The following is a 26,487-nucleotide window of genomic DNA, read 5'->3' as shown; positions in this document are numbered from 1 at the left end:
AATCAAACCAGGAGATTGTTTTATTTAATACCATTATAAATTTACAATAAATCTTTATTATCTTGTAATATAACTTGAATCGGTATACAAATAGGGAATTCCCCACTAGAGGAGTTTTGACGCCATCTACTGAAGATAGAGGTAACCACCTAATATGAAAGTCTCATATTTGCTTTCTTACTCAACTAATATATTAATAAATTCTTTTGTAGGCGTAATGTATGTTCTATTTTTTATATTTTATAACAGGAAATATAACTCTAGTCCATTATTACATTCAGTTATACATTCTTGATCCTTGTTTCAAAATTGTTTCTTCATTCTCCATATTTTTTATTACACTTCTATCTGGCAGAATTTAATTGCATTTTAAATAATAACCTTTACTGTGGACCCCAAACCCCCGAAAGTAAACATGATTATAAATAATTTTGTTTTGTTTGAAATAATATAGCCATATAAATAATTAAACTTCATTTGGCAGAATGAGAAATTATTTTATTATGAAGAAGTCGTGAAATAGTCATGAATAGGCTAGATTGTTTAGCCAATAAACTGTTCACTAAGCAATGACGATTAAAACAGTGTTATTTATTAATTTATTACATTAATCTTATTTCAAATCGTCATAGCGTTTTGCACGCGTTAAAAGCTCAAATCAGTCGTTGGATTTATTTCCTGCCGCTCAGATGTACGGCGCTATGATTGGTTGCTGACTTCTGACTGCAGTCTAGAAAGGCTACCAGAGAGGTTACCATAGGAACCTCAGAGTTGCGATTTAGGTCCAAAACTACATGATGCTGCTAGGAACTGTATATTAAATAGAGCACGTCATAATAAAGTAGCTCCATAATCTCCCCATATTCTATTTCTTAACTATCGAGGTATTTTAAAATAATATTTCTGAATGGGCAAATCCACAATTAAAATAGTATAGATGTTGAAATGCAGGCTTTAAAACCATTCCATACCTGGTTTAGGAGCTGTAATAGAAATTATATCTTTTTTTCTTTAAAAAAGAATTGTAATAAAGCATTATCAAACTACGGAAGTGTAAAGACAAAAACAGTTTTGGTTTTAGGGATGCATTTAGGAATGTCTAAAATAATCTTTTAGCACCAGCATTTTTTAGTAGGCATTTTTCATATCTAAATTACAGTTGCATCATTTATGTAATGTAAAAATGCAGGCTACATGCTTTATCATTAGACCAAAACCATTTTAAATGTCATGCTGAGAATCAGATTTTAAAAAACAAAACAGAAGAGCACAAGATTGCATTTGGTGGACCACAAGATTACTTCCAATTCCTTTAACACCCCCCCTCCAACTACCACTCACCACACATCCACTCCGACCCCACATCCACAATAACACATCACCCAAACATTACTGGCAAGCCAGATGACCCTGCTCCTGTCATGTGACCTTAGTGACCTAGGCACCATGGCAACCCTCTGACCCATCCAGTGGTTGCCAGGGAGACGACCTTGGAGCCTGTCTGACCATTGCCCCCCCTTTCCCCCCTTTGCTGAGAGAAGGCATGCGATCGATATTCTATCACACAGAACAGTGGAGCGAGAGAGAGAGAGAGAGATAGAGAGAGAGAGAGAGAGAGAGAGAGAGAGAGAGAGAGAGAGAGAGAGAGAGAGAGAGAGAGAGAGAAAGAAATGGGGGTGCAGAGAGATTACAGGAGGGGGAGGACAGCTGACAAAGAGAATGGTATGTGTGTGTGTGTGTGTGTGTGTGTGTGTGTGTGTGTGTGTGTGTGTGTGTGTGTATACACCATAATGAGGGGACATATTCTGGTGTTATGGAGAAGTGGCTTCAAGGCATGTTGGTAATTTTGTTTAGTAGGTATGTTTGTGAGTGTGTGTGTTTGTGTGTGTGTGTGTGTGTGTGTGTCTACATGTGTGAAACTCATTGCTGCTCTGTTCATCATCAAAATGAAACGCTGGCTCTGTATAACTAGGGAATTAATCAAAGCGTTCACAGCACTAGCTGTTTCTTCCTTCCTTCCTTCCTTCTAGTAGTCTCTTTAAAACTCACATCTAATAGGCTATTACTGTATTTGTAAACCCCTTCAAACCCAAAATAGAAATCTTAGGTTTCTTTTAATTCTCAGCTAATTAAAAAAATAAATAATTCGGTCATGAGTTGATGCTGTTTTTAATGTATCTGGTTGTTGCTTGTTTTGACTTTGACTGAATGTAAATATTTTTTATAGATGCCATCTGGATGAGGTCATAGGTGTTTTCCACAAATATACGAAATGTAGGGATTTTAAATGTTTTTATGAAGCATTGACAAGCTGACACACACACACACACACACACACACACAGTTCCTATATATGATGACATGAAGAATGTGATACAAACTCAGCATTTCCAAAACATTTTGTGCATCAGTATGGATTGTGTATTAGTAGGGATATTTCAGAATATCATTTATTTTTAGCAAATATATTTTCAAATTTATGTGTCATACTACTTAGTGAACAGTATTAGAAGTCCTCTTCCCCAGTAAATATTCATTTTATTTATTTAGTGAAAGACCTCTATCCAAAACATCCCTTTTCTGAAAAACATTGGTAAGATGTTGGTCTTCTTTGGTCATATAGTACATATAAACCACATTACCTGATGAATGGGCTAGAACAGTTACAAACTTCACAGGATGACAGGTGTACACCTCCATAATTCATTACTTCATATAAACACCACACACAAAAACAAAACGACACCAAACTGAAAAAAGAGAGATCCTTCTTTTTATTTCATTTTTGTGCTGCTGTTTTGCATGTAAGATACATCACCTTAATTTGCCTTTTTTTCCTATTTTCTTCACTTATTTAAATAATGAAATCTGAGAGAAATCTCTTTTTCCTAAGACACAGAAGGACTGTATTTTCTTCTTTTTTCCCAACAGGTGAGAGGAGCGGGTTCAAGGAGGAAGGATCATTCACAGCAGTCACAGACAGACGGACAAACGGACGGACGGACAGGGAGAGAGGTGGGGAGAGGGGGTTGAGGAGGGATGTGCAGGCGAAACAGGAGGGAAAAAGAGGAGTAAGAGAGAGACAGAGACAGAGAAAGAGCAAGAGAGTGGCAGTGTGCTTTCTCATGTTTGAATACAAGGAAAACAAAAATAAGCAGCTCTCAAACCCACTCCAAACATAAAAAAGACCAAAAAATAGTAAGTTATATAAACAACTGTATATGTATAAAAACCAAGACATGAGAGAGAGAGACAGAAAGAGAAAGAGTGAGAGAGAAAGAGAAATACAAGGTAATTGAGAAGAGTAATGGTCTGGGAGTGGGGGCATGCCATTCATTTTTCCCCCCACAGAGCGCGATAGTGAGAGTTTCAACTGTTATATGGTGGCAGCTGTTATATTACTCTTATGCACTGGGAGAGGAGCATGAGACCAGTGTGCTTAGACAGAGGGAGAAGTGAGGATAACAAAAAAAAAAGGTTGAAGGAAGGTGAACGAAGTCCGGAGGGTGATGAGGCTGTCAGAGTGCGGGGGGCTTGGGCCCGTAAGCCCTTAGGTCCTAGTTAGTCACCAATGATTTTACGGCTAGCTAGCAGTTACAAGAGGCAAGAGTGACACCAGTGCTCATTTCAGTTGTGGCAGTGTAGCGAACAGTATCATATCAGCAGTGTAATCAGCAAAGATAAGAGAGACTGGCTGAGGAGGATGTGGTCTGTGAGTCGGAAAAGGAAGGGGGTGGGATAAAAAACACTGGCATACGATGAAGGAGGGTGGCTGTCTTCCCCAAACGCTGTTGGTCTCATCATCTTCTTAGCAAAAGTCAGTGGGGGTCACTATGATCTCTTGTAGAATGTAATGGGAAGGAATAAGGAAGGGAAGGAGAGACAGACAGAGAGAGAGACAGAAAGACAGAGAGACAGGGAGAGAGAGGGAGGGCTAGTGCAGGAGACGGAGAGAACGAAGAGTAAAGAATGATTTGATAATTTAATAGTAGGTCTCCTTTTCAACCCAACCTGGAGATGCAGAGGCAGGCAGAGAGAAAGAAAAGATTTGGTTACTTAGTATATATCATATAAAATATATCATTGTGCGTGAGTGTGTGTGTGTGTGTGTGTGTGTGTGTATACATGTGGTGTACGTGTGTGTGTGGCGTGTGTGTGTGTGCGTGTCTGTCTGTCTGTCAGCTTGTGAATGCTTCATGAAAACACTTAAAAGCCCTACATTTTGTATATTTGTGGAAAACAAAAAACAGAGATGCGTGTCCATCTCTTACCTCCTGGGTTTCGGCGTAGGATGAGTTTCCGGATCTCATCATAAACAAAGATTAGGAAACTGTATGGGAATGCGCAGAACCACCAGCTGGGCCTGAGGACAGAACACAAGTGTAGGATCAGAGATCTGCATGGACAAATTTAGCCTCTTCAAACCTATCAAACTGATCAACCTTCACAACACTGACTGACTTTTGCTATATCCCTGTTTACCACAAGGGGGCAATAGGGTGGAAGTTTCCAGAAATTATCAAGGGCAACCTTGTAAATAGATCTGAGAGAGAGAGAGAGAGAGAGAGAGAGAGAGAGAGAGAGAGAGAGAGAGAGAGAGAGAGAGAGAGAGAGAGAGAGACTCACTTGAGTGGGTACATCCTGAGAGCCACGTCCATTCCTGGGCAGTAAGACAGGAAGGCAGCCAGAGCTGTCTCCTCAAACAGACCAAATATCAGGATCTTGTTCCTGATGAGCAGAGACCAAATACACATTCACCAACTCAACCTGAAATCATGCTGGTGCCCACTAGTGTACATTCCTTGTTAGCTATAATGACTCTTTGTTACTTTGAATACAATTTGATTTTGCTTTTCTAAATGGCTTTTAGATACAAACATAAGTGAGAGAGGAAAAGGAAATTAAAGCTCCACAGGTGCTAATCATAACTGAGGAAACACTAATCTAGTTTGCATATGTCATGTGCTCTTTTCCTTAACAGGCCTTAAAAATTAAGTATTGATCTGTCTGATATATTGTCTGATCTTATATTAATCAGCACTCTAAACCAGAGACATCAGATACACATGACCTTGGACATGACAATGAACAATGGACCTTTAGGAGAAAGGGACAAGGACAAAAATAGCATGAGGGTACAAGAAGATGAAGAGGGAGGGAAAAAGGTAGAAGAAGGGAGAAGAGAGGAAGGGAGTAGGGAGGAGAGGAAGTGAAGTGGGCACTGACTTCATGCCTTGCTGGAACACAGAGTTGCGGCGGGTCTTGCAGATGATGACATCGGCCCACTGCACCACCACAATGCTGACGAAGAAAGCTGTGTGACAGGTGAACTCCACAATCTTCCTCTGCTCATAGGTCTGAGAGAGGGAGAGAGGGGGAGATAAAGAAAAGAGGAAGGCATACAGGAGAGAGAGAGAAAAAGAAAGAGAGAGGGAAGGAAATGGTGGAGAGAAGGGAGAAAAGCAGTAAATGGCAGTATAAAAAAGCTTGTATAAAGTGAATGAATTTCATTGTCCTCATGTGTGTCTTCAACCGTTACAGTCTCACATAGAGGACAACTGGTCTATATGGAGCTGATATAGCTAAGGATAACTGTGAAAGAATACCAGAACGTGAGATAATACAGACAGCTTTTACACCAACAGCTTTTAATTGTTAAACCACAGATCAATTAACCTCAAATCAGACTTCTAGTTGGTTAGGTAAATTGTCAGAATGTGAACATCTGTTAGAATGACTGCTTATGAATGTTTATCAGTGTGATGCTTATTAAAGTAGCAGATCCTGTGTTTTTTTCCAGCAAATAATTCAAGGGAGAAAAAACAAAAACAAATTTTGGCCATTTGTTTAAGGGTTGGCGCCAGGCCGAGGTCCCTTCCGGCCACCAGAGGGAGGCCTCGAGTCAGGCACGCCACTAATCAGGCTTAACACCCAATAGCTGGGCTAGACCTTATATAAGCCCAGTGACCCATGCTGGGTCTTTGCCAAAGTTCTGAGCCAAGCTCCTAGCTGGTAACTTAAGGTACTGTGGTCTGTGAGCTCTTGTGCTACACCTTACTTCTGTGCTGCGAGGGTGTCCGTGTTTTTACACATCCCCTCCTCTCTCCAGTTTTCCCTCTCGAGTCTGTCTCTCTCTGGAGGCTTCCCTTAGCCATTCAAGTTCCTCCCTGTTTTCTGGTTTTGTTTGGGAAGTTTTAGTTTGAGTTTTCCCCAGTGTTTAGGAGTTGCCATTTCTTCCTGTGGTGTCCTTTTGTTCTCCCTTTTTTCCACGCTTGGAGTGGTGTTTAGTTTTCCCTTTTGTTTTACCTGACCCAAGCTCTAACTGTTCGGCACACGGACCCACCATTGTTAGAGTGTGGTTGCTTACCCAGTAGGCTGTTTGTATCATCACCCAGCTGACCTGGGTTTGAGACCACCTTACAATTTGGCTGAATGTAGAAAAAATGAAATCATGACACAGAGGGTGAGGGTGGCTCTAATTCCCACAGTCTGGGGCAGGGGGAGAGAATATGCTACCTACCCATTGCTGGCCATAGCTGTCCTCCAGATCGTTGTTGGAGCGGTCATCCCAGTTCAAACGGATGCCCACAAGTAGAGAGGGCAGGAAGCCATTTTCAGCCATGATAACAAAATAGGCAAAGAAGCCACCAAGTGCCTGAATCATACCTACAGAGACAAACCAACAGACAGAGAGGGAGAGAAAGGGCTCACAAATTAAAATTCAGGTGATCGCTTGCAATACCTACTAGTTATCCTTTAAACATTTTAAAAGTGGAGGGATGAATTGCTCCAACTGAAGAATGAAAAACCAAGTAAACGTGAAGCTACTTCATATACAGTAACAAAATATGATGGCAATGGAATGAATAAAAACTGGTACATATTTGAAAGCACTGCACACAGAAATTGGCACAGGCATATTTTACAGACAATTTGATTTGCGATCGGAGATATTTGTTTCAGCAATAAGATATGAAAACAACACACTTCATCACTTTCCTTAGAGTGTGATCCTCCCCATGGACCAAGGGGCACACTTAGAAAATGCTAAGCATGCCAGGATGTGCACAAATATGATTGTATTACAGAACAGGAGACTCTCTTTCACCACCCACTGTGTGGCCAAGTGAGCCATGAGTGCTAACGCACTTTACTACTGTGACAACAGCACTTCAAACGGACAAGCCACACAACCATTCTACTGAGATTTACTGGTGAGTTGGAATCACTCATCATTTTAGAAAAACACAGGGATGATATAGCTAACGGGCATGAGAGATTCATCCATTGTTCAGCATTTCATGAGGGAGCATACTAGGTGAATGTAATGTCTTGCATGTCACCTGGCCCAGTGTGTGTAAGGGTGTAGTGCGGCCATGTGCTAACCGATCTGGCCATATGCGATGCTGATGAGACGCTCGTTGACCAGCTTGTCCCTCAGGGGGTTACGGGGCTGACGCTTCATGATATCACTCTCTGCTGCTTCATAGGCCAAAGATATGGCAGGCACCTATACACAGAAGCCAGACTGGTAAGGGTGTGAGTAGTGGTGTTCATGTGTATGTAACTGAGATGGAGTTGGGTGTGTTTGAATGTACTTACAGTGAGGTGAATCTGGTTAGGTGTGTCTTTAGAGCATATTGTATGGATAGACAGGTTTCTTGCATAAGATGTTTGTGTTCTGTGTGACTGGGTTTGAGTGCATGAGTGTTTGCTCAGATGCTACTGTGTGTACAGTTTTCAGCATTTGCATTTCTGTGTGTCTCACCATGTCAGTGCCTAGGTCAATGCAGAGAATCGTGATGGTGCCCAGAGGAAGAGGAATGTTAACCAAGATGAAAAACAGAAAGGGTGTGATCTCAGGGATGTTACTGGTCAGGGTGTAGGCAATAGATTTCTTCAGGTTATCAAAGATTAGACGTCCTGTACATATGACACACACACACACACACACACACACACACACACACACACACACACACAAATACCACAATAATTTTAAACATTCATTTGTGAGTGCAGACTAGATCTCCTGTTATTCAGCTACACAGTAAATGCCAAACTGTGGAAGGCTGAGAACTTGCTGGTAGCATATTGTGCATGGTGACAACAAATTACACAGATGCTAGTTCTCAGATGGAAGGCTTCCAAAGGATGCATCAGTATCTAATTTCATGTTGAAAGAAGTGAGCAAAGAAGAGATTTCACTAAGGTGGGACATAAGCATCACAGGGCCATTGATGTCGCAGAGAACCATGACCAATGTGAATATATTAGCAAGCAAGGAGAAGTTTCAAACTTTACCATGAAGTACCATTTCTTTATTTCACCCATTTATCAACTTTTGAACTCCATTTTGTCTTACTTCTCATGAACCCATCTTGCCATATTTTCATTCTCTCTCACTCTCTTTTTTTCTTCTCAGTCTCTCAGTTTAATTCACTCATTTGGCAAAGCGCAATAAAATATCAAACTGAACATTCTCAGTGGGACTAACAATAAAAAAATAGCATAAGAGCATGTAAATAAATATAAAATAAACAATAAAATTCTTGTACTAAGCAGACAAACATTGCGTTAGGGTTCAGTGAGATCCTCATGGTTCCTCAGGCTGTGACATATAGTTTTGCTGTGATAGATGCTCCTTGATTTGACAAGCACATTTTTTATTTTTTAGATTCTTCCAAAATGCAGAAATTTTGGGATGATGCTTTTCAGTTTTTTGATAAAACTTTCTCATTCTTGTGTCATGCTTAGTCTTTTCTGTCCAATATTTTTTTTGTCTGCTTGCTTATGGCTGCTTGCTTATATTCTGTGGTCACTTAGCTTGTACTTGGATCTCTGATGGTGTAGAGATATACTGCTAGTTCACATTTTCTGTTTACAACACAGTTCTGGTTGTGTTGGACTATCGTCTCAATGCTCCAGATAGTAAGTCAGTTAAGTCTGACTGGACTTTGGTCAGCAATGCTGATCTGAGGCTGTTGTAGGTCAGTGATCAGTAGTTTAGTGACCAGTTAACAAGAGAACTGGGATTACAGTTGAGCTCTTGGGATGTTGGGATTTTAAGTGCTTCATTTTGTAGTGTATTTTGTTTGCTGGATTTTAGATGTAGCCAACATGAGAGCTCTTTTGTCCCCTCTTTCTGTTTCTTGCTCACCCTCTTCCACACCAGTGACGATGGAAGCAAAGTTGTCATCCAACAGGATCATGTCAGCAGCCTGTTTGGACACGTCAGAGCCAGAGATTCCCATGGCCACCCCGATGTCAGCCTTCTTCAGAGCCGGTGAGTCATTCACGCCGTCCCCAGTCACAGCAACGATGGCACCCTGATGAATACAATGGCATTTTAAAGCAGACTGAGCTAAAACGGGGCTAACAGGAGGAATATTTTATGCCACTGAACATTTATTTCTCTTGGAACCAATATTTAATATAATGTTAAAATATTTTTTCCTAGACATGGCTAATGATGAGTGAACGCAATTAGCAACATTATCATTTAAACTATTCCTTTAAACCCAGAATAAAGGTTAGGATGAAAAATAAATTATGGTCATGGCCAAGAATTTAAATCACACAAATCACCCTACATTAGAATTTGTTAATGCATATGTTTGTGTACATGTAAACATGTTAAGAGTGAGTGTGTGTGTGTGTGTGTGTGTGTGTGTGTGTGTGTGTGTGTTTGGGTGAGTGTAAGGGTGTGTGTATTGGGGTGTGGGTGGATAGACAGCTGTGGGAGTGGATGTGTGTGTGGCTGTTTGTTGGTGTGTACCTGTCTCTGGCAGCCCTCTACAATGATGAGCTTTTGCTGTGGCGAGGTCCTGGCAAAGACAATCTCGGTGTGATTCTTCAGCACTTCGTCCATCTGCTCCTGAGTCAGATCCTTCAGGTCCGAGCCATGGATCACACATGCTTTGGCATCCCTTACAGCACAAAGCACAAACCCAAACTCTGTGCTACTAGCATCAGCATTACACACCTCTATAACACACACTCTCTTATAGCCTTGTTAATGGCGATCTACCCTAAAACACTTGCAGTGTTTAAATGAATTGCATTGTGCAGTCTGCATATTCAAATAGCTTAGGATGGCTATATATCTGTTGTCACTGTCTGTGCTGATCCTTGTGTGTGTTGATTTACACTGTACACACCATGTGACTGATACAGTACCTGGGATTGACCTGGCTAACAGGGATATTAAGACGGGCAGCAATATCTTCCACCGTCTCGTTGCCTTCTGAGATGATGCCCACCCCTTTAGCAATGGCCTTGGCTGTGATTGGGTGGTCCCCTGTCACCATGATGACCTTGATGCCGGCCGAGCGGCACTTGCCCACTGCATCGGGCACAGCAGCGCGGGGCGGGTCGATCATGGACATCAGGCCCACAAAGCACAGGTTGTCTGTCTGGAAGTTGACATCATCGGTATCGAAGGCAAAGCCTTTGGGGTACTTGTCTTCAGGCAAAAACAAATGGCAGAAACCTGCACAGACAAAAGAAGAGAAAGAGAGAGAGAGACCTCTATACCCATATTCTAAGTGTAGCATCAGTGGGTTGATCAAAGTCTTTGGACATTGTTACATTTTCTTTCTCAGATTGATGTGCAACTATATGCACTTTTGTAGATATGGTCAGCAATTGAACTTTCCAATAGCTCATCAGAAAAAGTTGACCATGCCAGCAAACACACAGCACAGAGAAAATGGCTCTCATGGAATAATTGATGGAATAATTGCTAGACTAAAACAAAGTGGAACCTTTGGAGACATGTTTTTTTTGTTTTTGTTTTTTTTTAAAGCTGGTCATTAAAATGAATTAATGAATTGCAATAGTGAAATATGATTTGCAATAGTGAAATAGCAGCCCCCTAAAATCAAAGTGATTAGAGGCAGGGAGAAAGCAGAATCCAAGGAATTGTGGTCTTGATGTTGTAGGAAGGTCAGGGAACAAGCTGTGTCTCTGCTTGGCCTGAAGGCCTCTACCCAACCAGAACAGGAAACAATGAGTTGAGGAATGCGGCCTTACATTTTGGTTTATTGACACATAGCTGGTAGCAGCAGTTCTGGTACATAAGCAGAATCTATAGGCCTCTCCAGAAAACTTTTCACAGTGGAAGAGAACTAACTCAACTGTCTCAAGTGGCCATCACATATCACATATACTTTTCATCATAATTTTCAGTGGCTAGACTAAGCTCCCTCTCTTTCTCTCACCCAGCACTCGCTCTCCCAGTCCTCCCAGCTCCAGGTAGGCATTCTGGAAGGCCTCCTTCATCTCCTCATCCATGGGCTGCTCCTTGCCCTGCAGCATGATGGTGGAGCAGCGATCCAGGATGCGCTCTGGCGCCCCCTTCATCACCAGCAGGTAGGGGGTGTTTTTGGAGTCTTCTGTCTCATGCACTGAAAGCTGGGGATTTGATTGATTATGGAAGATTACACATTTTCCAAATACTGTTCTACCTCATGATAACAAATTAGAAAAAAAAAATCTATCTTCCACTCTTTAGCTCTTAATGCCAATGGGCATTGATTATTTTAGCATAGTTCTAACCCCTTCATAGTTCGACCTTTCAATCAGTGTTTGGGAAAACCCAGTTTACTGGTACTTTATTGTAAATCCTCAGATTGTATCTTTAAGAAGCTTCTTTGTACTTGTATAGACTTTCCAGTAGTAGTTTTTTTTTTTACCCTAAACCTGAACTGTTACTACAAACCTGGTACTTGTTGGTGGAGTTGAAGGGAATCTCAGCCACCTTTTTGTTCTTGTCCCTCATAGCTTTTACTGAGCCACAGGAGAGCTCAATACATTTCAGCAGGGCTGACTCTGAGGCGTCACCAGCCACGTCCCTCTTCAGGATTGGGAGAGACTCCTGCCCTGCCTTAAACACTGCCCTATTGCACAGAGCTGCCACACGGGCAAGTGACACCCATGTGACTGAGGTCTTATCGAAGGATGTCCCTAAAATGAAAAACCAACCATTGTTACTTAACGTTCTCAAGGATGCAATACATACTTTTTTTCTTTGCTTTTTAGTGGGTATTGGCTGGTCACATGACTTAAAGCCATTTCAGAAACGGAAGTAATCCTATATTACTTTTAACACTACACCTCCTTCTTGAAAATAGTATTTTTGTCTGTGTAGTCAGTGTAACATTTCACACTTGTTCCTTTTTGACATTTCAGAGATGTATTTGTTTTAATAATAGGAATTTTATAAAATGCTGACTTTTAAGACAGGAATACTTAAAATGGCTTTTTCTATATCTTTTTAAAGATATATTTTTCACAATGCCTGAAAAGCCTTCAGTAAAATATTAAATCAATAACTGTACTGTAGACCAAGCTAGAGTGATAGAGTGATATTTTTTTACAGAAAAATAAATATGAAAATTTGTTACTGAAATATTATACTCAAAGCAAACATTTTCACTGCAAGGTTTTTCATAAACTTCACAACTATCAAATTCTCAGATTAAGAGTGCTTCTCTAGAGTCTTCATCTTTTCTATGTAATCACATTTTCTCAACTATGGAAATTCAAATTACATTAGCTGTCCCCCATGGAAACATTTAACTTGTGGGACCCCTGACCATGAAAACCATTGTCAAAAGACTATGTGTTATGGTGGTCAGTCAGATCTTCTGGGAATTCCCCAAACACTAAGGTTGCTGGTGAGTGTAAGGTGGAACTACTTGGTGGTAGCAGTAATTCATCTCAAGCAAGGTTTACAGTCCTAGGAAATGCAGCTTGGCCTCCCACCTGACTGATCCTCAGTGGTGTCGGCCTCATGGATTTGGTTGTCAAACCACATGTGGGCCACGGTCATGCGGTTCTGCGTCAGGGTGCCCGTCTTGTCCGAGCAGATGGTGGAGGTGGAACCCAGTGTCTCAACAGCTTCCAGGTTCTTCACCAGGCAGTTCTTACGAGCCATACGCTTAGCTGTAAGGGTCAGACAAACCTGGGAGAGAGCAAGAGGGAGAGAGAGAAAAAACAGAGAAAGAGGACAAAGGAACAAGAGAGAGATGAAAGGAAAGAGGACAAGTGGATAGTTTAGCATTAGGAAAGAATAAGTAAAGAAGAAAGAGGAAGTGTGAGAGTGAGAACATGGGAGATAGAGAGACAGCCATAATTGGAGGGATATTGAAGACAGTGGAGAGGCAAGAAGGAGAGTGTAGAAAAATGTGACGAAAGAGCAGGGAGAGAAAAGAGAAAAAAGCCAGTATTAGTGAAATCCTTACAATAATTTATTGACATGGTGCAGTGCCGTGCAGCATTGCACTTGCAGAACATTCTAGAAGGAGGGTCCCTGAAAAGCACAGCAGTGCAGCTAGCTAAAGCACATTCTAGCTTTTTAGCGCAGTCCGTGGGCACAGGCTAGCCCAGCACAGCCAAGCACAGTAACAAGCAAACAACTGCAAAAGGGTTGAATCACTTCTAAACGACAGCCATCTACCAGTGCCAGCAAACCAGAGAACCAACAGAGTAATACTTTATCAGCTTTTCACACTGGCCTAGGCCCTCAACAATAAGAGTCTGAAAAAGAGGACCAGAGAGAGAGAGAGAGAAAAGAGATACAGAAAGAGACAGAGAGAGGAACAGACACAGAGATGGCGAGAGAATCACAATCACAAATAGTCACAAGAGTAGAGGGTCAGAAAGAAGTTAAAGGAAATAAAAATACATCATAGACACAAGCGGTAACAGATACACATGACAGTAACACACACATTCACCAACATAGAGGAGTCACAGATAGTATCACTGACACTACAAAAGGAGTTTAAAAAGACACATAAATGGGAAGATTCAGAAATAAATTGAGTGCGATAGACCCACAACCTACACAGCTGTGTGTTAATGCACTGGATAGAATTGAGGTCATATATACAACTATACACCCATACACTCACATACGCACTTAGGAGAACTTGGATTTAGCTGCCTTAGATACACACACAGGCAGAGTTACACACCCACACCCATACAAAAACAGAATAATGACTAAGTGAAGGAGTCAAAGAACAGAGAAGAAGGGGCGGGGGGCTGGGTAAAGGAGAGCAGTTCTTACAGTGACGGTGGCCAGGAGCCCCTCGGGTACATTGGCCACAATGATGCCGATGAGGAAGATGACGGCCTCCAGCCAGCTGTAGCCAAGAATGATTGACAGGATGAAGAAGGTGACGCCCAAGAAGACGGCCACGCCTGTGATGATGTGGATAAAGTGCTCGATCTCCTTGGCAATGGGTGTCTTGCCCGTCTCCAGGCCCGAGGTGAGAGTGGCGATACGGCCCATGACGGTGCGGTCTCCAGTGCACACCACGATACCACGGGCTGTCCCTGAGTGAAAGCGACATTGAACTGGCTTTAAGTGGCATATGCCACCTTACCATAATAGACAGTTCAGCAGTTCTACCGCCAGAGATGACTAAAAACTTAGCAGTAATGGTGTCATACACATTAACCTTTAGAATAGAGCATCACTCTATAATTACCATATATTAGTGCCCTTACTTACTGTTTAATAATGAAAAATTGACTGTTATTCATCTTGAATAAGATGCTTTAGACTTTCTAATTCACCAGCAATGAGGCATCATATCTTATTTAATACAAGTTGCCAGTAAATATTCTAATTTGAGGTATATGCAAAATCAAACATTCCATTTCAAACTCAGACTGGGTGGACTGGAAGTGTATGAACAAAAGCAATGAAAAACCTAGAGACAGAGACCAGAAGTTTGGTAAATGTCTATTACACTGAAATTGGTTTTAATAACTGCAGCATTGATCATCTGTATATGCCTTTCTGTCCATTTTCTTTCTAGTTGAACTGATGGGTAATACAATGACAGGGCTGCTGTTTCAACCAATCCTACTTGTGAATGTGCTTAAACATAAACATACACATAATTACCATTTGTATGCTTCTGTACATTTGGAAATCCAACTGAAGAAATCTTTTTGTTGTTTTTGTAATAACTATACCTGTCAGCAGGTGGCAGTAGTTTTATTATGGAATAACTCCAAACTAGTGTGGGACATCAGAGTGGCAGCACCCTGCCGACAGGGAGAAGAAACACAGCCAGCAGCTCACTAAACCGCACCATTAATCTGCTGACCCCTTATGGACCAGGTGCTTCAGTGGAAGACCTGCTGACAGCAGCTGAAAGGCCCTAGCTGTGGCTCGCACCCAGATCAATGCATGGCCACCCCAGGAACCCTCATTAGAGTGAGAAGGTAACATGGACTCCTGGCTTACAGAAGGCAACAGAAGAGCCACTTCACTACTGCTTACTAGGGAGCAGTGTGTGAGCAATCTAAACTATGAAAATGAAAGCCAGGAAAGGTCTGAAGTGTAGCAGGCTTCTGTTGGATTGTTGGGTTTGCTTGGACAAACATAGTGTATAATTTCCCTGTTGTTGCAGTAACGTCATTTTTAATGCATGGAAACAGATAATCAGCTGATATAACAGGACCCCATAAATACAGAAATAGCTCTAATCAGATTGCTTTTCTAGTGATGGGTAACTGCTCCTTAAAAACCTATATATTCTTATTCTATATTTAGAGTCATAGCAAGAGAGAAAGCGAAAAAGAGAAAATAAGAGAAAGTGAAAAGAAAGCTTGTGTGAGCGACTGATAAGCGACAAGATGGGGTGACAAGATGGCACAGAGAAGTTGTTGTCATGGCAACACTTTCATCTCATCCAGCTCCCAGCAAAAGGAGGCCATATTAAAAGTAAAATTCTGGCAGAAGCAGAGGCGCCAAGCGGGAGGAAGGAGAGGAGCGCATGCTGCCTGGGGCCGGGGGCCGGGGGCCAAGCGGGGGGAGGGGCCCGAACCACACCTTCCACGCAGTTGGTGGAGAAAAAGGCGATGTTGCGGGTTTCCAGGGGGTTGTCATGGGTACAGTCAGGTGACCTCGTCTGAGGCTCTGACTCGCCGGTCAGAGAGGAGTTGTCAACCTAAATGATGCATAAAACAAATCACATTTGCAACACTGGGCACACCAGATGATGACCAGATTATCCAGAGCTACATACACATGCATTGATATGGCAGTGCGTATGCTCTTTGGGAACCAAACCTACAACGTTTGTGTTGCTAGCACCTAGCTCCACCTACTGTATAATGGTAACTACTAGAACAAAACCAAAATTTAGTGTTAACATACCATGCACAAATGTAAGTTGTTCAGCAACAATAGTATTTTGTGTTTGTGTGTGTGTGTGAGTATGAATGTGATATACCTTGCAACCATGAGCAGAGATAATTCGAAGGTCAGCAGGGATCCTGTCTCCTCCTTTCACCTCCACCAGATCTCCCGCCACCACCTCCTCAGCATTGATCTGCAACTTTTCACCCTCACGGATCACTAATGCTTGCTATGTCACACACACAAATACACACACACACTTTTATTATTATATAATAAATCCTCATTATTAGGATTTATTAATCACCAAGTATGATATATTTTAGAACAAGGTGAAAATTAGACTGGGGTTTTCAGTTTGAGACAGAATGTTTTAGGACATTTAGATTTTGGTAAAACAAAATAGAGAAATTTTAATTTCTTGGCTAAGCAGAGTACCTGGGGCACCATGTTCTTGAAAGACTCCATAATCTTTGAGCTCTTTGCCTCCTGGAAGTAGGAGAAGCAGCCGGTAATGATGACCACTGCAGACAGCACTATACCCAGGTACAGCTGAGGAACAAGTGAGAGATTATGGGTTAGGATGTTCCTAATCTCGTAATTATGATCTTTTGATTTCTTTTAATGGATTACTTGTCTTTTATTTTCACCACTTTTCATCAATTTTCTGGTTTATAAGAAAGGATTTGAATCAATGTATTTAAAAAACTGCTTGATTGTATGCTTAGATTACTTTTCAATATGCCCCTTGAACACAGGAAATATACAACCTATAGAGGTATGCTCCTTCAGAGCCTAGTTTCAGACGTCCCCTAACATACCTTTCCTGAGAATCTACACAGATCGGTCAGTGTTAGATGAGTGCTGGTACTAAACTCTAAATGGCTTGATCTCCAGCAGAAAATGGGACCTCAGCTCTGTGCAAGCATTGTATTTGTCCCTCTGTATAGACAGTACTACATCCCTTTGGTCTTCTCAATGATGTCCATCTGCCCCCACTGGCTAATCTGTGCCTGTGAGTGTGTGTATGTGTGTGTATGTGTCCTCACATTGTCTCCAGCTGGCTCATCTTCAGTGACTGCCTGGATGGCATAGGCCAAGAAGCAGAGGATAGCTCCGATCCACAGCAGGATGGAGAAGCCCCCAAAGAGCTGGCGGCAGAACTTGACCCACTCCGGGGTGGTGGGGGGAGGGGTGAGTGCATTGGGACCATCCCGAGCCAGGTACTCTGCTGCCCTGGCATTAGTCAGACCCTAGCCACAGACAGACAGCATTAAATAAGTATTATCAAGAACACTCATTATGATTACAATGATGATGTATCCAAGTAATTCTGTGTGAAAGCTTTTATCCAAAATATTTCAGAACAGTTTACAAAGCAGCATTAAGAATCTGGACACAGAGCAGGATTTGTTTAATCAGTTTTTTAAATTTTCCAATAATGAAAGAAAATGATGAAAAAGACATAAACAACAGACACATATATCCTACTTCTCTTTCCTCAAAGCTAACAAGCCCTTTCAATTTGGTATTCAAAGGAAATTAATCAGTTGGCAGTTATGTGGTTCTATTTAGGATACAAATTCTCTGAAGGAAGAATTAATCTCTTGATGTGTTTAATCCTAAATCCTATCCTTTTGTTGTCTGTTTTAATTTTTTTCTTTTGGTCTGTGGTAGTGTGTGTTCAGGGTGGCACTGCTGTGTATTAGGAGTTCGGGCTTCTCGGATGCATGGTTGGTTGCTCCAGACAGCATTGGCTATAAACACGTTCTTTCACCAGTTGATGGCAAGCGGCTTCTTTATTTGGTTTAGCACTGCACACCGCTCCATTGACTGCCCACCAGTCAACAGACCAAACTTTTTGATTATTGGATTTGTTACTTGTGTCACAAGTGTTACTTGTGTTACAATCTCTTTTCCTCTTTACTGTGTCTCAACCCTAGAAGACATAATACTATAAGGACAATCATTAATTAAGCATTCCATCTATCAGGTATTCATGGCAGAGTTGACTGGTGGAAGCCATTCCTTCCAAAAATGCTGGATGGAGGTAACTTGGAGTTTCTCAAAAGGTAACTGAACAACTTTCAGACCATGAGAAGCAAGAATGTCTGGTCTGAAAGTTTTTAAGTTACCTGATGAAACACTGATCTATTTGACCACAATTCCCATTGACTTGTATGGAGAAAATTAATACCACATATATAACAAATAACGTCTTAGACCTCTGCCACAATGTTCTCGAAACATCAGAGGTCAGTAGTTTGGAACATATATACTCCAGTGATGAACTTACACATTTACTCTCATCCATGGTTATCCCCATTAAAAAACCCAAATTCTTTGACCTTGATCTTGCAGAAAACTGCATGAGTTTTTTTTTTTCACCTGTTCTCTTTATTCATTCAACTTATGTGTTAGCCTAATTTTACTGTACTTAAGTTGAACTTGTCATTGAAAATGAGTTATATAAAACTGTCTAAGTACATTGACATGGACATGAAACTTATGGCAACTTTAGTTAAAAGTACTCATTAACTAACTTTGCCAACTCATACTATACCGTCTGATGTTGTACAGTAAAAACCCCATCTGCCCCCATTTGCACCACGCTGCCTATGGAGGTCCCTCAGAGAACAGCTGAGCCTCCAAAGTTGATCATTCCCTTGGCATGCCTCAGAACGCAGGTCAGCCAGCCAACTATGAAGGGGTTTGGCACGAGTCCACCTTTGTGGTACAGGGCAATTGTGGGTTGTTCAGGGTTCAAACTAAGTTTACAGACAAAAAAAGAAACCTTCTAAATTAATCAACTCCTGTTACCATCCCTACATTCAACAATGGTTGTGAAAGCAATTTGCTGAGGGTATGTTTTACTTTGCATTGTTTTTCTTTGACTATGGACTAGCAGACTGGTCAAGATGGAGGGAAAGATGGATGCAGAAATAAACAGAGCAATCATTGGTGAAAACCTGTGCACAGTACCCAACACCTCAGCCTGGGGCGAAGGTTTACATTTCAATAGCCCAAAGCATACCACCAGTGGCTTTGCAAAAAAATTGTAAAGTCCCGCAGTGGCCTACCTAAAGTCCATACCTGAACTCAACAGAGTTCAAAAGGGCTGTGTAAACTGGCTTAGCTTAAAACAATTCTGTATTGAAGAATGGGAGAAACTCCAATGGAGAGGTGTGCCAAGCTTGAAGGAATATTTCCAAGAAGTCCTGAGCCAGCCAAAGGTGCTCTCACTACATACAAAATTAAATTTTAATATTTTTATAAATAGAATTTCAGGGGGTTTTTTTGTTTTTTTGTTTTTTTTTTATAAAACATTCCAAAAACTTGCTTTTGCTTTGTCATTGTGAAGTATTATGTATAGACTGGTAAGAAAAAATTAGTTGAATCCATTTTAACATGAGTCTGAAACATACCAAAATGTGACATTTCTTAAAGGTTCTGAAAACTTTCTGTATTCATTATGTCACCAAGGGGGCAAAACCTTTTGAGACTCGAAGGTTTGTAGAACTGAGGTCTTTTCTGTGCTCCAATGACATATCCAAATGTCCTTTCAAGTTTCATTAAAGGCTAAGTAACAGATTTCAACCCATTTTTAACAACCACTAGTAAAAGAGTTCTGGAAATATACTGATGTGAAACATGACAAAAGTGCAAAAGCTAAAGTTGGAGCAATAAATATAACAAATATTTGAATTGTGTAGAAATACTTAAGAAATGAATTAAACTTCATTGCTGAGGATCCTTTTGGCCTTTTAAAATTACTAAGAAAAAAAGCTGTATTACTGTAACTCCTGTTGAGATGCCAACTCAAGGCACCAAACCACATGTGCTGTTAAAATATATTGACATATGTGCAATGCCATCAAATTTATTTAGTGACATCTTCTCAAACCATTAACACCCACTGACAGTAAAAAGGAACTCTATAGCTGTCCACCATCTAGAGCATCAACATGACAAATTCCAATGTCCTATGTCCTGCTTGTTGATAGCTTTGTGATAGCTTCATAAGCTGTTTAAGGATGCATCTTTCATAACAAAAATATGTTATGAAATATGTTAGTGTGTTGTGTACACATTTTGTCTAGCCTTTTGTGAAAAGGGTGGCCAGGATCCTCAGTGGTACATGAAACATGTAAAAGAAGCATTCACAAACTCACCTGCACAATGTCAGTGTTGTACTTTCGGCACACTTCCTCAACAGACATCTTATGTTCTGTCTAAAAGACAGAGACAGCAGCACAGAGAGATTGACAGATTTATATATATATATATATATATATATATATATATATATAAAATTTACAATCAAAAATTGACTAAATATTATAGATGTTATAGGTATAGATAAATGCCTTATATATATAATGTTTAGTCAATTTTTGATTTTAAATTTGTGATTTTACTGCCCTGATGCTTATTTGTTTAAAAACATTCACATTAAAGCATTTTTAATATTTGTTATCTATAAGTAATGGCCTCAGATGAAATAAAAAGTGTAAATCAGAGCTAATTAAAGAGTGTCTGTAATGACTGTGAGGAAACATAATGGGTATGCAGGAATAACTCTTCACCTGAAATTAGATTTATATGAATGTGTGACTGTGTGTGTGTGCATGCGTGCGTGTGTGCATGTGTGTGTGTGCATGCAGATATTCATTAAAATGTGATAGTGAGGAAGCTTTTTTGGTCTGCATTATAAAAAAGACTACACAATTCATTTTTTCTCACAAATGTCAGCAGAACTATATTGAGTCTCTTGGAAATCTTCCAAGGAAGCACAGAATTCAAGTGATTTTCTAACCTCTAAGAATGTCTAAAGCCTGCTATCTTGCAAGCTGACAGCAAAAAGGGTCAATATTAGTCTACACTTTTCAACTATTGTAGTGACAGCTAACGATAAGTTGTGAACTTAAAGTTCATTACACCTCTTGTTTATAAGAATTTGAGCAATGGGGAATTAGTATCTCATTTAAAAGGACAATTGTATTACCTTAAATGTTCTTTTTATGTTTTTTCTTCAGTGAACCACTTAGCTGCAATGCCCCAATAATCACTAACATCATGCTAAAATGTGAATGATCTTTCATGTTACATCTAAAAAAATGCATATCGACTTGCTGATTGCAGCAGATTTTCACAATGGACAAAGCAGAACACACTATTAGCTACATTACTAATAACAAAATTCATTCTTATCAACATCAACATTGTCATGAACATTCCATGTTACAAACCAACAACCTATAGTGTTAACCAACAGTTGGTGAGATACAGCTGTATAGGCCAACTACTTATCTTATTACATTAATTAATGGGAGAATAATTCTCCTTCTTCATAGGCAACCAGGTCTTTACTGCTAACTACTTTGAATTTATCGATTACTTAAGATATCTAGCTAGCTACTGTATGGATCTTCCAAGACTGCTGTTTTTATGCCTATAGTAAAGGGAATCAGTTGGAGGGAGGGAGAATGCCTTCTAGTGTATCCTGCTAAGCTGCCAGGCACAATGAAAGATCCTAAGGATTTAAATTTGGGCACTGGTTCAGGTTTAGGCCCAATTATATTTACCTACAGTAATGCCTGTGAAATTTTTGTGTGTTTGCGACTTACCAGCGGTACTTCTCTCTTGAGGTCATCCAGATCTTTCCCTCCCTTCTTCTTGGGAGAGTCCTTTTCATCATTGTCCGTCGTGGTTGCCACACGGTAGCTGTCCGACCGTCCATACTGCAGAGAGAGAGAGGGGGAGAGAGAGAGGGAGAAAGCAAGACAGAGAGAGAATGCAAGTGATTTCTTGTAACAACAGCTGGTAACCACTAGAAGAAGATGGAGGGACTGATCCAATTAATGATCCACAAACCAATAAATGAAAGAAAGAGAGAGAGAGTGAGTGTACAGATCATTCAGCAAAACAACATCTAGAATGCAGCCTGGGACAAGACTTCAATCCTAGTAAAAGATTACTCTCATATCTGCCAATATGAAGGCTGAGCGTCACAGAAAAATTGTTTGCCATTTTTAGAGACAGCTCACTTGTCTCTATTATGTGAGTGCTGTCACTAAATGATTAGGGCAAGCAGTAATCATATTTTTGGACTAGAGAGCTGTTAGGTATGGCATCCTGCCTCCCTTCCTGCTCCCAGTCATACTTGTACAGAGAAAAAAATCCTGCCCATGCCTTAAGGGCCCTAAGGACTTTAAATGGTGACACCAGTGAAAATTAGTTTAGTCTAAGACTGGGCTTAAACTGTGTCTAGTATACCAGTGCTAGGTGTACAGGCATTGTCACATTACAGTGCCCAACTTGGTTGTGTGCTTCAGAAAGCTGATGAGCCATGTTTAACTGTCAGAGTACTATGACAAATGGTACCTGTTTGGTACAGAGTACACTTCATACTGAGGATCCTCTTGGCTCCCTGTACTCAGGCTGTAGCGCCCAAGAAGAGCGCACTGGGCATTACAAGAACTGATGTTCTCGTGACTCAGATACTGCTGCAAACCCACCCACCCACCCACATGACTGGACATGCTCAGATCATCTGCAATCCCCCGTGGTAGTGAAGGAGTCTGTCTGTGTCTGTCTGTGTATGTGTGTGTGTGTGTGTGTGTGTAGTGAAGGTTGGTGTAGTGTGGTTAATCCACTCTAGGTCAGTCTACTGACATGGCATCTCTTCATATGCTGTGTCTATAACATGTATTTGGAGCTGCTAACCAGCCCTCGATGCATTGTGGCCACATCTATAATACTAACACACACTTATTTATGTTCCACCAAATTACAAATTCACACTAAACTCACTACATAAATGCACCAAAACAGATAAAAGCATATTAAATCTCCCTAAGATGAGATGCAGTATTTGTATTTCTGATAAACTTTAGTGTGGTCGGGTTGGCCATGTGTCAAGAGCTGAACAAGCGCTTGTTCTGTGTCTTAATAACCCCACTAAACAATCTCTCCCTCACCTTCTGTATGTCAATTTCTTCTGCTCTCCAACATTCTACCTCCAGTAGTACTTATCTACATTTTTTCAATTTCTCTTAATCCTTCAATATTTTGTTTTAAGTAGGACAGGTCATTATTTCTTTCACTCACTCCATTACCGACCCTCCTGCTTGAACGTATGGACGGATTTGCATAAGAATCCCATAAAGATTGTGTCTCTTTATCTTCATTCAGAAAGTGTATTCCATTTGACATTTCCCATTCCCTTTAATTCTCTTGGTTACTAGTCAAGCTGCACCCTCACGTATGCACACAACTTTATTGCTTTTTACAAGATGGTATATCCAGACAAATAATACGTTTGTTGATGTGATCTGCTAAATTAACTGGAAATTTACCTTGAAACAGAGGAAATGGATTCAAATATTATTGACATTTCAGAGGACTGACTAATCCAAAAGGCTATGACATCATGAGGATAACCAGGGGATCAGCACGACTGCCTGCACGTATTGACTGGATGACAGTGGGCTGTGCCATAAAACCCAGTATGGATGGCATAAGGAAATATAGATAAACACAAACGCAGAAGACGATTCCAATCGATGACAATTAGATGAACAGAGATTAACACTCATTTACATTATATTTAGGCCGTGGCTTTTGGCAGACGCTCGTATCCACAGCGACTTACATATTTAATAGTAATCTATTTCTGTCGCCTTGTTTGCCTCTCACACATAAAATTACAGAAGCCAATATATCAAATGCAGCGAATCAAACTGGACGCTACAATAACAACAACAACAAAAAAAAAGCTAAAGAAAATTGAGCAAGTGCCTTTCCTCAAATTTTTTAACTAAGACGAGCTAATAAAACTCGTCGGTCACCCACTAGCACACAGCAAGAATCACCTTCTGCAAATCGATCTCCATGCAAAAATACCCCCATCAACTCTTTATCACCTCTGAACATGACACCACAAGTTGAAACTGCCTCAAGGTCACACCATTTTTACCGTTTTTTTCCCAATCGCCTCAAGAAATCGCTTGACGACACACCACCGACAGGTTTACCTACGCGCACCTTCTGCAATCAACTTTTTTATTTGAATGGCCTCGTTGGTGTGTCTTAATAAGCCCCTACCATTCAACATTTTAAATCCCATCGAATGACGACATCCGTACGGGAATATCTGCTCTCGCTGACCAGTTTCCTTTCTGACGCAGTCAGTGACCGTAGAACAGTCCTCCTTCCGTTTGCCCGACCGAAATGACCGTCTTGTAACGTGCTGTAGAACATAGTGCCGGAATAAAAGAGCAATAGTCGAAGCATATTTGCGTCAAAGCTTCTCGACAAGTATTTTTCTGGCGTTTCTATTACGTTCCATTGTGAACAACCCACTCAATTCTAAATATGGAACTTTGAGTCCATTAATGTTTTAATATAGACTACATAATATAATAGACATGAATGTAAAAATATACCTAGGCCACGTTTGCCTTGCTCTATGTTGCAAACACCCCATCTGAATTGAAAAGCGAATCAATGTTGAAATAGGGGTAATCGGCATTAATCTTCCTACACTTGTCTGCGCCCTGCTCTGTCGTCAGTCGTCTGCTCTTTTCATCGACTATTTTGACACGTTGGATGTTACGAATCCAGTACATGACATGTCTGTTTGCCTAAGAAAGGTATCAAAGGGGGTAGTGTGTTTGCACTCAACCACCCCGTCTCCACCCTTTACTTTTCTAGTTAACTGCAATGTTACATTGCCGATCTTTTCAGGACTATGGTAAAAACCGTACTTGGAGAGTCTATGGAATGGGGCATTAAAATTTGGTTGCCCTTATGTGCAATTTAACGCGTCGACAGATCTCTCAAACTACCTTGGACAAATATGAACCACCATAGAAATGAGTCAAGTATCAATAATAATGCTAATATAATAATGAATACAATGGTAATATAATACAATTTAAGACCGTTTAGCGGTGCATATTTGCCTGTTTATGCGATGAGATGTAATAAATGGTGTCCATATTTTGCACATCAGTCTTTACTCCCCGTAGGCTACATATTTTAGATAACCCATAGACCTGGAATTCGACGATGGGTTTCCCCTTTTCTTCTAACCGCATTATGACGCACCGCGCGAGTGCTAGACTGAGTACCATCATGTATTGACAAACCTGGCGCAACCAGTAAAGCGGTGTAGGAAGCATCCTGAAAATGGTACCATTGTTTTACAATGTCGGTGATGTTGGACCACCCTCTGCTAAGCATAACTCTGAGGTGCAAGAATTGATAACTGTAGGACGAAAATGAACGAATATTAATGGAAGGGTATTAGCATTTACTCACGCTATGAAAACGCACAAATCTGGGATGATTTGATAGGTTACACCAAACTGCACATTTCTATGTCTTTCCATAATAGCACAAGTTTTAAAACATGTCGTGGAATTATTAGAAAACAGACAGCAAAATATAATAATATACACATCATCCAAAAATTATAGTTAAATAAACCATGAACTGTGTATTTAAACAGTTCTTACCCCCATTTCGGCGTAGTCAGTCGGTGTCTGTAGTTCTTCAATCTGCGCTTGGTTTGTCACCCAGAAGTGAAGAGATGGAGGTGTGCGGTGGTGAACGACGATGTCGCGTCCAAAAGGAGAGCGTGAAAAAGACCCCTTCTAATTGAAGCAGCAGATTAATAACAGAAAATAATGAATATATATTTTTATTCTATTGTATCATATACAATAACAAACACAATAGGGACCTCATGAAGAAAATTTCTTTAACACATTTCGCATCGGGGCACTTTCATCGAGGTGAGAAAACAGTGGACAACGATTATGAGGGCGTCTCAGGCGGTAAGCTGAATCAGACGCAACTGATGCCGGTGAATTGAAGAAGCGAAGCACTTTGCTGTATGTGACGTCTCCTTCCGCTGCTAGCGCCAGCTGCCGTGGTACACCGCACACTCCGCGCCTGAAATAAGACCCCGGTGAGTGCGTGAGGTGAACCGCCTAGGCTATGAAAGGCCAAGCTTGGGAGGTTGCTTCTATTATAGTCAACGTTACTATTACCTGACAGAATTCTGCACCAATGGTTTCTCTTTAAAATGTCTGAAAACGAAACTGGTCAATTATTTGCAAAATACTGAACTCAGTTAACTGAATTTATTTATTACTGCTGAAATATTGGAATGAATATGGTGGCTTAAAAACATGACCATTACATTTCTGTAGTTTTAAATTAACCAGTCATGGCACTATGCAACATAATATTGCTAAGATACATAACTGTAATCTTCCAATCCTTAAACCTCCTTCTCTGATATCTTATTTTGC

The 26,487-nt window shown here is 40.6% G+C and overlaps 1 protein-coding gene across 3 annotated transcripts; it reads right to left on the bottom strand.

Annotated features, from left to right (window-relative positions):
- Nucleotides 1-2,751: 2,751 nt before the first annotated feature.
- atp1a3a (ATPase Na+/K+ transporting subunit alpha 3a) lies at nt 2,752-26,127 on the bottom strand. 3 transcript variants are annotated; one of them, XM_027016254.3, is made up of 22 exons: nt 26,029-26,127; nt 25,687-25,824; nt 21,793-21,906; nt 20,338-20,397; nt 17,215-17,418; nt 16,604-16,717; nt 16,260-16,394; nt 15,857-15,974; nt 14,078-14,346; nt 12,769-12,967; nt 11,723-11,967; nt 11,223-11,415; nt 10,180-10,492; nt 9,779-9,929; nt 9,161-9,329; nt 7,769-7,923; nt 7,387-7,510; nt 6,521-6,666; nt 5,227-5,357; nt 4,627-4,728; nt 4,272-4,363; nt 2,752-4,011 (listed from the first exon to the last, which is right to left on the bottom strand). In XM_027016254.3, exons 2-22 carry the CDS (start codon nt 25,690-25,692, stop codon nt 3,983-3,985), a joined length of 3,069 nt encoding a protein of 1,022 aa, XP_026872055.1. In that variant the 5' UTR covers nt 25,693-25,824; nt 26,029-26,127; the 3' UTR covers nt 2,752-3,982. The 3 variants fall into 3 exon arrangements, with proteins under 3 accessions (XP_026872055.1, XP_026872057.1, XP_081552941.1); XM_027016256.3 differs by lacking the exons at nt 25,687-25,824; nt 26,029-26,127 and adding an exon at nt 24,272-24,352; XM_081696815.1 differs by lacking the exons at nt 11,723-11,967; nt 14,078-14,346; nt 15,857-15,974; ... (5 more) ...; nt 25,687-25,824; nt 26,029-26,127 and having other exon boundaries at nt 12,769-12,937.
- Between the last annotated feature and the right edge of the window lie 360 nt (nt 26,128-26,487).

This window comes from Electrophorus electricus, chromosome 2 (genome assembly GCF_041902795.1).
Source record: "Electrophorus electricus isolate QZ-2024a chromosome 2, ASM4190279v1, whole genome shotgun sequence".
In the NCBI taxonomy this organism is placed as follows: domain Eukaryota; kingdom Metazoa; phylum Chordata; class Actinopteri; order Gymnotiformes; family Gymnotidae; genus Electrophorus; species Electrophorus electricus.
The sequence above is the reverse complement of the archived record's forward strand: the minus strand, read 5'-3'. Positions and strand labels throughout refer to the sequence as shown.